At 36.7% G+C, this 14233-nt stretch overlaps 1 protein-coding gene across 4 annotated transcripts in view; it reads left to right on the top strand.

Moving 5' to 3' along the window:
* Positions 1–14233, top strand: part of CTNND2 (catenin delta 2) — a 930783-nt gene that overhangs the window by 493368 nt on the left and 423182 nt on the right. For all 4 annotated transcript variants that reach the window (XM_036848145.1, XM_036848147.1, XM_036848146.1 and 1 more), the window contains one exon: positions 885–1001. In XM_036848145.1, the coding sequence (XP_036704040.1) occupies positions 885–1001 (117 nt within the window). The remainder of the gene's footprint in view (positions 1–884; positions 1002–14233) is intronic.

Here is a 14233-nt window from a genome sequence, read left to right as displayed (position 1 = left end):
ACAATTTTATGTTAGTTCCTGGTATACAGCAAAGTGATTCACATATATATATATATTCTTTTTCATATTCCTTTCCATTATGGTTTATTACAAGGTATTCGATATATTTCCCTGTGCTATACAGTAGGTCCTTGTTGTTTATCTATTTTACATAAAGTAGTTTGTATCTGCTAATCCCAAACTCCTAATTTATCCATCCCCTACCCCCTTTCCCCTTTGGTAACCATGAGTTTGTTTTCTATATCTGTGAGTCTGTTTTCTGTTTTGCAAATAAATTCATTTGTATCATATTTTAGGTTCCACACACAAGTGATATCATATGGTATTTGCCTTTCTCTCTTTGACTTACGTCACTTAGTATGATCATCTCTAGGTCCATCCATGTTGCTGCAAATGGCATTATTTCACTCTTTTTTATGGCTGAGTAATATTCCATTGGATATATATACGCACCACATCTTCTTTATCCATTCTTCTGTTGATGGACATTTAGATTGAAAGTACAGCTTCTTGATGAGCATTTATACTTACTGCTACATATATCTCTATTGATTAATTTTCTTGTGAACTTTAGGAAGAGACTTTTGAAAATGAATATGACAACACATGACACTAAAATTAGATGAAGTTCTGATAGCTCAAGATTTCGTGGGAGTTAAGTTCTCCCAATTCCCTAGGAACTTTATGTTCTTCATGGATACATAGACTTGGCTGGCCTTGGTTTTTAATGGTGGTTGACCAAGGGTTACAATGTGATATCTAATGAGAATTTCAAAAAGATAATATCTTTGGTTAGGATATTTTTGATTATTAAATGATAGTCTCAAGCTTTAATATTGACATTACCATGTATTTGTTCATGTCTTTAAAATATTATATTTCAGATGGTCAAAAAGATATCGAAGATGAGCTCACAACAGGTCTTGAATTGGTGGACTCCTGTATTAGATCACTGCAGGAATCAGGAATACTTGACCCACAAGACTATTCAACAAGTGAAAGTAAGTCAAATGACAGTTAAGCTTGAAGACAATTAAAATATAGGATCATTATGTCATTAATATTATAATATTATTATAATTAATATCATGAGACATATCTAATAGGACTTCAAGATGTGTTTATACTTGTTTTATCCATTTCACTCCTCTCTCACCTACTTCCTTCTGACATTACCCCACACTAATTCACATTTGATTAGAAACTCTCTTAAGTCAGTAATTATCATCTAGATTTCTCACCAATTATTGACATATTGGTGATCCTCACCAATTCTCTGATATCCTTTTTGGCATCTAGAGTAGCACATTGTATGAACTCATCATTTAGTTGTTTAATCAACACAGTGTCTGCTTTAAAGTTAACTATCAATGCTTTACTCATACAGATTATTGTTGGTAGAGATCTTAAATGGTAGAGCAATTATATAACAAAATAGAAAAAAATGATGTAATATATGCAGTACTATTTAGTACCATGCTATAGTACTATGCAATAACTCCTTCTATTTCTATGTTTAGCTATCTTGCATAGCTATATTAATCTCAATAGAATATTTAAAGATTTCTTTCTTTTACTTAATTACATATTTTTCAACCAGAGTAGCTGAGGCTTTGAAATTAAAGTTCTATGAATTGAAATGAGCCTCACTTTAATAAATTATAAAATTCTCTTGACCTATTTTAATAAAATCCCACAAAAAGCTAAAAATTAAATCATTAAAATGTACATTACCCTGATAATTTCTACATGAGAAATCAGTGGAGCATTTTATTCCTTAATTTAAAAAAATAAAATTTCCTTGAATACCCATCAAGGTTTGCTACATAAAAGAAAGATATAAGAGTAAGATAGCATAGTGATCTCAAAACCATTTAATTTATATATTAGTTCATTTCTCTATGGTCTTTATAATACCACGACTCTTAGGGTAACATCATCATGAATATCCAGATTTATTTTAACCATATGCATCCCCTTAATAAAACTCCTAAAGTAAGATGCATGATTTGTATTATACTTGTTCTCTGCGTTTTATATTTTAAAATGTAAGATTGTTACCTCTTTTTTCTCAAAGTCTATAAATATATTTCTTTTGTAGGGGTAGTTGTAGTTAGAACTATATTTAATTAATATTTGAGGCACATGTACTCATTTTATTATAGAGTAAGGAAAGCAGAGATAAAATAATGTATCTGGGGAGGATGATATTGGCTATCTTATTTTTTATAGAATAACAGAGAAATATATTTTATTATGATTTTAGGAGGGGGATAACCTTTTATTCATAGAAAGTACAGAAAAAAGTAGGAAGAATAGAGTAACTTATGAAGCAAATTAAAATAGAAGTGATAAATCAAGTATATCAATCTAGCACTATATGTAAGGACTGAATTCTCTGAAAAGAATGAAAATTCAAATTTGCAGTAAACGAAAATAAAATAGTGATGTTATGTTTAATATAAACACTTATATTAATGAAATAAATGTTGAAATTAAAGGAATTGACAAAGTAGTGACAGCAAATACAATGAACACAAGGAGTGGGATTGGGAAGAATAATGTGAGGTGAAGTGGAATTTAATGCAGAAGCACTAAACAGGGTCAAAAAGGAATTATACAGTGAAAATATTTTAACTTATAATTATGTGGTAAAATCTGGTGAATATGTATGTGCCAAACAAAATAGCATCTGAATATTAAAAATTATTAAAAATGAAAGAAGGTGATGAAAAATATTGTGAACATTTCTCAAAATCAGACTGACTACTAAAAGAAAAAGCCACAGAAAGTTGGAATAAATAATTAACAAATCAATGCATTAAATAAATTTAAAAAATTTTTTGAATAATAATAAACACTTGTTATATATGTCCAAGGAAAATGTATAAAAATTGATCAGCTGATGGACTGAAAAGACAATCCTAAAAATTAAAAAGGGTAGAAAGGCCACATTCTTTGATGATAATTCAGTACAATTAAAAGTAAATAATAAAATGCTAAGCAAACATATAATCACATTAAAATTAAGAGACATACTTTTGGCTACTGTGAATCAAAACAGAAGCAAAAAGAAAATTCCATACTATTTACAAAGCAAATAGAATAGCAACATTTTATAATGAAAGCCTAAGTGTATGGTAAAACTGCACTCAGAGGAAATCATAATTTTATTATTAAAAATAAAAGACAAAGTAAAGAGATGTGTATTCATTATTGGGACACCTTAAAAAGAGTTAAATAAACCAAAAGAAGCTAGGAAGATGGAAATACTAGCAGCAATGCAGAGACAAAGTAATATAAAAAATAGTAGAAGAAATAAATAAATGAATACTAAAAGAGATAAATAAATAAAATAATAGAAAGGATAAGTATATGAACTTCAAAAACAAACTTTAAGTCAACTAATAATCCTGAATTTCTGAATTGAGACACTCTGCTACACCCAGGAGAAGTGGAGAGAACTTTTAGTGTTCACTTTCGTATTTCTGCAGAATGTTTTCAAACACTGTCTACAAAAGATGTATCTTTATTATGGGAAATTTAAATACTCCAGTAAGATTTTTTTGAAATATATTTGCTAACTGCTGAATTGGTTGGTTTTCAGAAATATTACTTAGTTTATGTTATTAGGTAGTGAATTATCTTTTTGAAGACTCCTAGGATTTTAGTTAATTATTCTTTTTTGGAAGGCCCTGCTTCCTTGTTTGAAGATAGGAAAAGATACAAAGCAAAATCAAAAAACGAACAAACAGACAAAAAACACAGGTGATGAAAGTGCCACTTGAAAATTTTATACCAGAAGATCTGAACCACAGTGAAATGTGGAATATTCGTGTTCTTATGAAATGTTTGTTCTTAACATTTTCAGAGTCAGTTTGAGACTGAACGAATTGAATAAAGTTTAGGAAGTTAATTTAAAAATATTGAGTAGACAGCTATCATTTGGGGGATCAATTATTGCTAATTTTAAGTACTTAGACTATCATAAAATAAAAATCCTAATTGCTGTTTGTATTTGCATCAGGGTCCAGATGGGAAATAAGAGTCTACTTAAAAAAAGTTTAACTGAAGAGAATTTAATTAGGGGGCGATTTACAAAGAAGTGAGCAAGATTCAGGGAGCAATCAATGCCTGCAGAGGTACTCAGGGGGTAACAACTGATGGAAACCCTTGCCACCCTTAGTCCCGAAGGAAAAATCGAGGGACTAGTGCCAGCAGGGTCAAGAGGCGAGGCTGGCGGGAGCAGAGAAATAAATATCCTGGCCTCTCTCTCCTCTAACCTCTGATGCCCTCCTCGTGCCTCTCACTGGCCAAGTCCAGTCGGAAACCAAGTGCCAAGTGACCCTTGTGATACAGTCTCTGTGGGGAGAAGGGTAGAGAATGAATATGTGCAGCAAAGAGAATAACCAGCACAACCTTCTACTCAATACTAGAACAATATACATGTTTATATTTCTATAAACATAACACATATAATATGTAATGGCTCTGTGACATGTTTCATATAATTAGCACAGGCCCATGAGATTCTGCTCGTCCCTTGTTTGTGTGATGATTCAATCAATGGACTCATTAGCTAGAACAGACATGAAAGAGCTGATGCTAAATTGGACCTGGCACACTGCCCTTGAGAGCCAGTGTCTGAGTCCTAACCCGAAAGAGACTAAAACAACACGAAATACAGTCTAAAACCAGCTTGAAACATTACTACAGTGGCAACCAGTCTCAGCCCCTAAGCACATAGTATGTAATTTGTTGTTTAAAAGCTTTTGTTATTCTTCTTTCCAAGATCTGTTTAAAATAAAATTTGAATCTTAGTAAACCCATCTTCTTGACCCTAAGGCAAGCAATAACTGCTCTAGTATACAGACTGTAGTGTCCTACAGTTATCAGTGTTTTCCAACACTTCGCATTTTTTACAAAGTGCTATCGTAAACAGTATGTAAATCGTGTGTACAACCTCTGCCACCCCACCACTATTTTGTGACTGCCAGCTGTGTAATTTCAGTTCTAATAAATACGTGTCACCGAGTCACCAGAATTGCTGCTGCTTTACTGGGAAAAAAAAAGTTATTGACAGAAGCTCAGGGCCATTAGCCTCTCATATAATATACAGCTTGACTTAAACTGCCATGGACCAAGTACCATATTTATTCCATGCATCCTTGGAGACAAAAACTCAGAAATAAGGGTCATTATATCTCAGCCAAAAATTAATGAAAGTATTTGTCAGTCGAAATCAGAAAGAGAATGGACAACTTGGGGGAAAAGGGCCTATATGTTTATAGAGATTGTTTATTTGTTTAATTATTTTATTTTGAAATAGCAATTATTTTTCTATAGCAGCTGGACAAATTGAAATTCCACCATATCCTAGAAAATCCCAGCATTCAGTAGGAAGGAAATCTTAGGAACTTAAGATATTCTGAGTATTATGGCAAAGAAAGGAGTGTTATTGAGTTCTCAAATCAGAATATATTCAAGAAATCAAGAATCAATCATGTAAGTTACCATTCTGAGCAGGTAAAATCCAAATAGAATAATCATATGTAGTTTGACAGACTGGAATATATTACTTACTCTTGATTTACAGTCTGTCATTTTCATTTAATTACTGTGAATATACTTAATTCTATGCGGTGAGAAAATTGTTGAGAGATCAGGTTATTAAAATGCTATAAAATATTATCCCATATATTCTTATGTAATAATAACAAAGGTAAGAGACATCCTTGTGAAGTGAATATTTTCATAACTCTTGGCAAGCATGGCAACAAAGGATTCAGAAGTGGTTTAAAAGTATAAGATTTTTATAATAATTAGAATAATCAAAATAATAGATATATACATAATGTGGCTCACAATATTGATAAGCTGTTATGGTGGAAACTAGGTCCTCAGTTAGACCCAATGGGATGGAGAGCCTCTGGGTAGGGGTTCAAGGTAGCCCAACCTGCCCTTGGAACCATAAGACCTGGATTCAAGTCCTACTGTTCCCCTCACTCTACCAGTGGTTGTCGACTGTCACCTGGGCTCTGGAGACCCCAAGTCCTTTCCTGGACATGCATTTATTCAAGTTAGTTGAGTACATCCTTGAATTGTTCATTTCTTGTGAAATTACTTCATCATATGCCCTTTGGTCCAAATGTTTGAAATACAAACACGAGAGTCTCCTCTGCAGAAGTTTGTCATGGTTCAAGCCTAAAGTTGTCTGATGCTACATGTGTCCTTTTGTTTCCTTTCCAAATTCTCTCACACCCACCTCCTCCACTGCCTTTGGCGTTATAGAGCCAATGGGAAGTTAGCAGTGGAAGGTGTGAGCAAAAGGTGAGGGAAATCACCCGGGTAGCACACAGGCTGTAGCGATATCCTCCAGGGAGCTATCATTATCTTTCCCTCCAGATTTTCTCTCCACCTGTTTTTCAGCTAATGTTCACTTCTTTCTCTTAAATTTCCTTCTTTCACATAGACATTTAAGAAGCATGCTATACCTTCTCCAAAGAGGTCACCAGCTCAGAGGCAGACCTCGGAATTGAGACCTTGTCTTGTTCTTGTGGCTTCAGCTTCCACCACTGATGTGCAAAGACGTAAAATACCAAGTGCTCCTTATCCATTCCCTAAGCAAGAGAAAACAATGCAAATTTCTCACTAAAAACATCATTCTTATCTGTGTTATCCGGGTCTCCTGGAATCAAGCACAGAGTTTAGAGCCTGGGGAAATTTTTAATGAAAATATAATTGGGTTTTGAAATTGTCAAGGCACTCTAGGTGCCCAACACACAAATATGAGGGTCAGATGAAAGCTGGTGGAAGCGAGGAAAAGTAAAGAGGCAGAAAGCTCTGGTGAGAAAGTCAGATTAAGCAGACTTTTCCCCGGGGTGCAGTGGAGGGAGGGGTCTCCTGTTAATACCTTATGGAGATGTCATATAGGATTCCCCCAGAAGTTAAAACATTAAAACTGCCCCTGATCAAACAATAAGTCACTTCAACAGCAACTGATAAAATCAAATCTTAACATACTGGCTTTTTATTGTATCACTGTAGGCACAGGTAGGTGTTACATTCTTTTTTTAAACGTCTGTATTAAGCACTTATTAACAGTAGCACAGAGAGTCTCTGCCCTTGTGGCATTTACATTCTAGGCAAAAAAGGCTGAAATCAAGCACTCTAAATACTGTAAAGTCAGGTAGGTAGGTAGTTGCCTCCAACAATGACAAAGCCAGTGCGGGGTAGAGTAGGGCAGTGTTTCCCAGAGTGCACTTGGTATTCCTGGGGGTCCTTGAGGACCTTTCAAGGGGGGCTGCAAAGACACCCATTTTCACAGTAATCCCATGATGCTCTTTGCCCTTCCATGCTCATTCTCACACAATGAGAGAGAGTGAGAATTAGAGTCACGTAGAGAACAGACTTGTGGTTGCCAAGGGCGGGTTGGGGGGGTGCGGTGGGAGAGGGATGGATTGGGAGTTTGGGGTTAGCAGATGCAAACTACTATATATAGGATGGATAAACAACAGGGTCCTACTGTATAGCACAGGGACCTGTATTCATTACCCTGTGATAAACCATAATGGGAAAGAATATGAAAAAGAATGTATATATATGTATAAATGAATCACTTTGCTGTACAGCAGAAATTAACACAACATTGTAAATCAACTATACTTCAATAAAATAAATTAAACAACAACAAAAAAAGACTGAGAGTCACACATGATGAGTGTTCAGTGAAGCTTCCCGGGTGCTACGTGGCACGTGAAAGCATCATCGCTCTGACGGCTCATGGAAAGTGTGTGATGCACGCAGCCTTCTCTTTTAAACACTTCCCAGTTTTAGTATCGTAAATAGTATTCTATGTCACTCATATGGTAAATAAAAGCTCTTTGGGGCATGTGGGGTCTTAGTTCCCCGACCGGGGATTGAACCCGTACCCCCTGCAGTGGAAGCTCCATCTTAACCACTGGACCACCAGGGAAGTCCCAAAACCACTCTAGTTTTGAGAGAATGATCAAAGGGCCAGGAAGTCATCCTTTGTGAGAAGATACTTGATCAGGGACCTGAATAAATGTGTGAGGAAACCATGCAGGCATCTAGGGAAAAGTCTGTGATTTGCGGCAAGTCAAAAACTGGTTCTTTAAGCTAGTGTAATTCCATAAATACATTGTAATGTTTTCAGAATTTAGCTTTTAAATTTTGTTTTCTCCTAAACTGATTTGTATTAGTTTTCTATTTCTTTTCAGTTATTGATAGTGAGAAATATGAATCTATTATCTTTAGACGGTTAATTTATAAAGAAATATATGTAATGCTTTTCCTCATTTTGTGCTACATTAATTTTTTTAAATGGTAAATAATCCAAAGACAAAACTGTTCAAGGAAATAGTTGGGGACTAGAGCAAGCTATAAAAATACCATTCTATGATTAGAACATGATGTAAAAATCCCATGCACAATAAAATTCTTGAGCTGTACATTTTAAACCAAAGTTTTATATTTGAAGTTTATTTTTTGTGATAAATGTCATTTTGCTCATTTCCCTCCATTGTATACAGATGTAAAGAAACTGAGTTATTGTATTTAGTGTGAAAGCTTTACCCATCTTTGGTTATTTCACATAAAGTAGTCAAACTTGAAAAAGCAGACTAGTTAGGCCAGTAGCATTGACTGAATCTAAATCAGTTTAAAAACCAAATGAGTGGGCTTCCCTCGTGGCACAGTGGTTGAGAATCTGCCTGCCAATGCAGGGGACACGGGTTCAAGCCCTGGTCTGGGAAGATCCCACATGCCGCGGAGCAGCTGGGCCCGTGCACCACAACTACTGAGCCTGCGCGTCTGGAGCCTGTGCTCCGCAACAAGAGAGGTCGCGATAGTGAAAGGCCCGCGCACCGCGATGAAGAGCGGTCCCCGCTTGCCACTAGAGGAAGCCCTCGCACAGAAACGAAGACCCAACACAGCCAAAAATAAAATATATATAAATTAAAAAAAAACAAAAAAAGAACACATCTGCCCACGGAACAACCACATCAGCCCTGAGCTTTCTTACATAAATGGGCTGCTCGAGCTTTTGCCCTCAGTTAATTTTAGGGATGGTAGATTTTAGGTTAGTGAAACTCCTACCTATGATCTTTTCAAGTTACTAGTGAAGATCAGGAGAAAACAACTAGTTTATCACTACTAACTACCTCTTATTCCAAGTGGGTTTGTAAATTGGCAAGTTCATCCAGAACCCATAAAGAAGAAACTGCTGCTATGAATGAAACTGATTAATAGTGCAATTTAAGCAAAAGTCAGTACTTTTACGCTGTAGAGTTAATAGTTGTAGTTAGATGTGACTAAAGTGCTTTAAGCTTGATTTAAATCAGTTCAATCACCTTACAAATAATTGACAATTTTTCTCATTGATTTTGGAATTTATAATAGCCCTTTTGTGTGTGTGTGTGTGTATATATATATACACACACGTATATATATATAATTTCCACTATCTATTTCCTTTCTTCTTACTCAACATTTTCCACTAAAAGATTTCCCCTTTCTTTTTATGTGTTGCTGCTCTAAGAATTTATTCTCATTTAAAATAAAATAATACTTAACCTTCAAATTATTCTTAGCCTTCCACAAAGATTGGATAACAAGAGGGTGGAAATGAACGCAAATTCTGACAGTTATCGATGTGTGTGAATCTTATTGGCTTTATTTTTCATGGTCTACGTAAAGATAAGATTTTATATTATTTTGAAAGAGTCAATTTAACCTAAAAGTAAGTAAAGAATGTTTCTAAATTTCCTGACAAATGGAAATCTAAACAAAGCTGCCTTTGTCAGTTATTCAGTCCTGAATTTGTCTGTCTCAACTTGTGTGTTTATTATTCCTGATTATCCTGAATTAACAACCTAACAAAAAATTCATTGAGCGCCTATGCAAGACATTGCCTACATCTCATAGCTGTTTATTTCAGTGCATTCTTGTTAATAACTCTTTTGATGGTAAAATAATCCCTCGGAATTAAATTGATATCTTAGTTACCACTTAGAGACCCTGTCTTGTTCTTGTGGCTTCAGCTTCCACCACTGATGACTTGGATAATTACATCTCTGTCCTAAAATTTCACTAACATATAACCAAACTTTGATCTTGGAAATTATTTAAGATCTAGAAATGGAGTCAGGTCTGTTAGAGCCAGTATTAAAATCAAGCCGAGACTCCCTTTCTAACTATGTGAACTCCCACCATCTCCAACAACTCTGTAATTTTAAGATTAAGCCTGTCCTTCCCCAAAACACGGGGTCCCCAACATATGTCTCTTGCTAATCCTTCCCTTGGAATGACATGTGAGGGGAGTTTTTGCTTTTTTCATACTCCTTTAGTGAATATTTGTTGAGTTCTGGGACAGATGTTCAACTGAAGCAGACCAGAATTAGCAACTGCCAATAAATCACCTTAAAACTTGTAGAAACAGAAGGTGTGCACCTGACCTTAAGAGTGCTGTCTTGTCTGCTCGGCTTTCTAGAAGGACTTACTCTGCACTGTGGGAATCTCCCCAGCACCCACTGCAGTGTCAGCGAGATCCTGCTAGAGATCAGCTGAAGAGTGTCCAGTCCTTTCGGCTGTCCTTCCCTTCCTGTCTACTTAGTCCCCAAGTACCGATGAGCTTTTTAAAAAGAATGCCTCTTAAATGTGCACTGTCTCTTCCTTCCTACCGTGGCCACTACCGCAGTTCAGGTTTCCTCCATTATTACCGGTTTCCTTTCTCTGCACTCCAGGAAATCCCTGGCCTCTAGTGTCTCCAAGTATCTAATCCCAGAGTCCTGGTGCCTTCACATAAATGTTCAGACTCCCTGTTTTTATCCTATTACTCTCCTTCTGTGTAATACTGTACACATGTCTCTGTTGAAATTCCTCAGAGTCTGGTCTGTGCAGAGTGATAAGGTAGCATGATGGGGGTAGGGTTAATTTCCCCAGGGCAATCAGGCATCAGGGCAGGCTGCATGGAGGAGGTGACATTTAAACAGCATTGAAGTTTGAGAATGTTTTGAGGTTGATAAAGACGGGAATTTCAGGCTAAGAGAGAACTTTCTCTTCCCCATCTCTTGGCTCTGACACTAGGTTTTTATTTGGTTTGGTTTTAATTGCAAGCCATTTTAATGATCTATGCCTTGTATGTCTCCTTTGCAGAATGAAAGCTCACAGGCTGTTGAAAGAAAACACTGATATATGGGACAGTACTATAATAAGGTTTTCAGGACAAATTCCAATCAGGGTTTTATTCTCAGATCATGTGGCTCAGTAATTAGATAATTAGATAATAATACTAATGACCGACATTTGTGAAGCAGTTTTTATTTCTCCAAGCACTTTCACATCCATTATCTCATTAGGTACTCAAATTCGTAGATATTAAAATTTTAGAGAACGAATAATGAAGCGTGGAAAGAACACACACTCTGAAGACAGACTGCCTTGCTTGCACCAGGCGTCTGTGTGTGTGGTCTCAGTCATTGGGACCTTCAGCTCTGTCGTCATAAAGGGGGATAACGGCACGTTTATTGGGATCTTGTTAAGATTCCAGGGGTTAATAGATGTAAACTGCTCAGGACAGTTCCTGGAACTTAGCACTCAGGAAAGGTGAGCTGGTATTGATATCCTCATCATCATTTTCATCATCATCATCATCTTCTTCTTCTTCTTCTTCTTCATCCTCATCTTCATCATCTTCATCATCATCATCTTCTTCTTCTTCCTCCTCCTCCTCCTCCTCCTCCTCATCATCTATGCTTTCATAAACGTGGAAATGGACTAGAGTCCACCAGGTCTGCTGAGTTCCAGTCCTGGATTTTCTTCCAACACACACCTGCTCCAACCGGCATGATTGTGACCCAAATAATGACTTGGGAATGCCACTTTGTAGACCTCTGACCTTTTCTTTGTTATTGCAAAGTGTGTAATTTAATTAAGGTTTACAGTTTTCTGGGACCAATATTTAGCTAAAGGAGACAAGAATAAGCAATTCCAAATGAAGTCTTTTTTAAATCCATGTAAAGATAATGAGTGCATATAATCAGGAAAACTCTAAACTATCTAGTTAATTTAAGGAGAAACTGACTATATGTTTTAGTGTATGTTAATACAACCTATAAGTGAGTCTGGATTTTTATGCAAGAAATGAACCCTTCAGCCTTTCCATCTGCTGAGGTTGACTTCTGCCCCACTCCTGGAGGACAGCAGACTTCCTCCAGCCAACACCTGGAATCTCTAAGGAGAGGTTTTTTGGGGAAACAGTACCACAATCTGAGGCATGAAGATCTCTCCCGCAAATAAACTGATGAAAGAATTTTTCAACCTTAAAATGTTGATGTGTGTATATGACTTCAATATGCTTTGATGTTAACCAACCACAACTCCCAGAGCTGAAGGTGGAAGACAAGAATAGGGTCTCATCTTCATTTTACGGAGTGTACGACACTGGCTGACCGCTTAACCTCTCCACACTCCTGTTTACACTTCTCAGAATAATGACAAAGATACAAGGGCATTTTTTTCACGAGTTGCTAGGTGGTCTTTAGTCAATTCATATATTGATATCTGAAGACGTATTAAGATATTGGTATGACACCAAGATGCTCTGCAAGGATCAATGGTGGGTCCCATGTCCCTCAACTCTGTAGTTCCTTTGGAATTTCTCCCCTCTGTCCATTTGGAACTAGTGTGTCTTTTTTTTTTTTTTTTTTTGTCCACACCATGCAGAGTGTGGGATCTTAATTCCCCGACCAGGGATCGAACCAATGCCCCCTGCCTTGGAAGCGTGGAGTCCTTAACCACTGGACCACCAGGGAAGTCCCTGAACTAGTGTGTCTTGAGCAAATCAGGGGCACATACTCTTTTGACTTTTATCAATTCATCAGTAAACAGTTTCCCCTCTCCTTCCTAGCCCCCAGGGCTGAGATATTTTGAATAGGACTCCTGGGCTTAGCTTTGAGGACTGTCCCGAGATGGAGAAGGTCCAGAAAGGTCAAAGAAGTCACCTGTGACCTCTTAGGTCAATGTCCTGGAAGCATACATGCGAGAGGGTGGCCTCTGCTTTTGGTGACCTAATAGGACATGGTGATCAACTGTTACTCATAGTTGAAGTTTCTTCTGGAGCAATTAATTACACTAAAGGCAACATTCCATTTCCCTAGGTGGAATTTTAAATCCCAGTCTCTTCCTGTCCCCACCGAGCATCCCAAGAAATCCTCTTACATTGTCCCCATCCCCCAGTGGTGGATATACTTCATGTCCTCAGGAATACAGCCTAACTTTACCTCTAGCCCAAACAAGACTTGATGGAAAGTCCTAAGTTCTTGAGAAAAAATAAATCATCATTTAAAGCCCAAAACTCTAAATGACTTGGAAATCTCTGGAAAATTGTATTTTCTACCCCAAGGCACAGTAATGTTAGCAAAGCTAATCAAGAGTTAGTTACATGTAAGTTTTACTTTTATTCTAAAGTAATTAAGAATTGTCCTATAATTTTAACCTTTTTCATATTCTCGTATATCTGTGCTCTCTAAAATTGGAGTGAATAAATGCCATTCATTTGAAACCTAGTAAGCAATGGGAAAATCATTCTAAAATGCATGTGGTGTTTTGGCTATTGTCCTGGCTGCTTTGTCCTTGCCAGGTGCTATGTCAGGGTTGTAATATTATGATATATTGCTTATTGTCGCAATTACCTTTGTCAAAGTACATCTTGGTTCCGTACTTGACATGTGTGAACAAAGTAATGAGACAGAGAATCTTGGTTTGTTTTCATGGAGTATTAATCAAATACACAACTGATTCTATAAAAGATGCACAGATTTGATTATTTCATGATGCATATTTCAGGAGCACATAAATCATATTTTTGATTGAAATTGCTTCAAAATGGGACTATTTGTAGTGAGGTGGATGGACCTAGAGGCTGTCATACAGAGTGAAGTAAGTCAGAAAGAGAAAAACAAATACCGTATGCTAACACATATATATGGAATCTAAAAAAAAAAATGTTTCTGAAGAACCTAGGGGCAGGACAGGAATAAAGATGCTGACGTAGAGAATGGACTTGAGGATACGGGGAGGGGGAAGGGTAAGCTGGGATGAAGTGAGAGAGTGGCATGGACATATATACACTACCAAATGTAAAATAGACAGCTAGTGGGAAGCAGCCGCATAGCACAGGGATATCAGCTCGGTGCTTTGTGTCCACCTAGAG

The sequence above is a fragment of the Balaenoptera musculus genome, chromosome 3, assembly GCF_009873245.2.
Source record: "Balaenoptera musculus isolate JJ_BM4_2016_0621 chromosome 3, mBalMus1.pri.v3, whole genome shotgun sequence".
In the NCBI taxonomy this organism is placed as follows: domain Eukaryota; kingdom Metazoa; phylum Chordata; class Mammalia; order Artiodactyla; family Balaenopteridae; genus Balaenoptera; species Balaenoptera musculus.
Note: the sequence above shows the minus strand (reverse complement) of the source record. Positions and strands in the feature narration are given on the sequence as shown.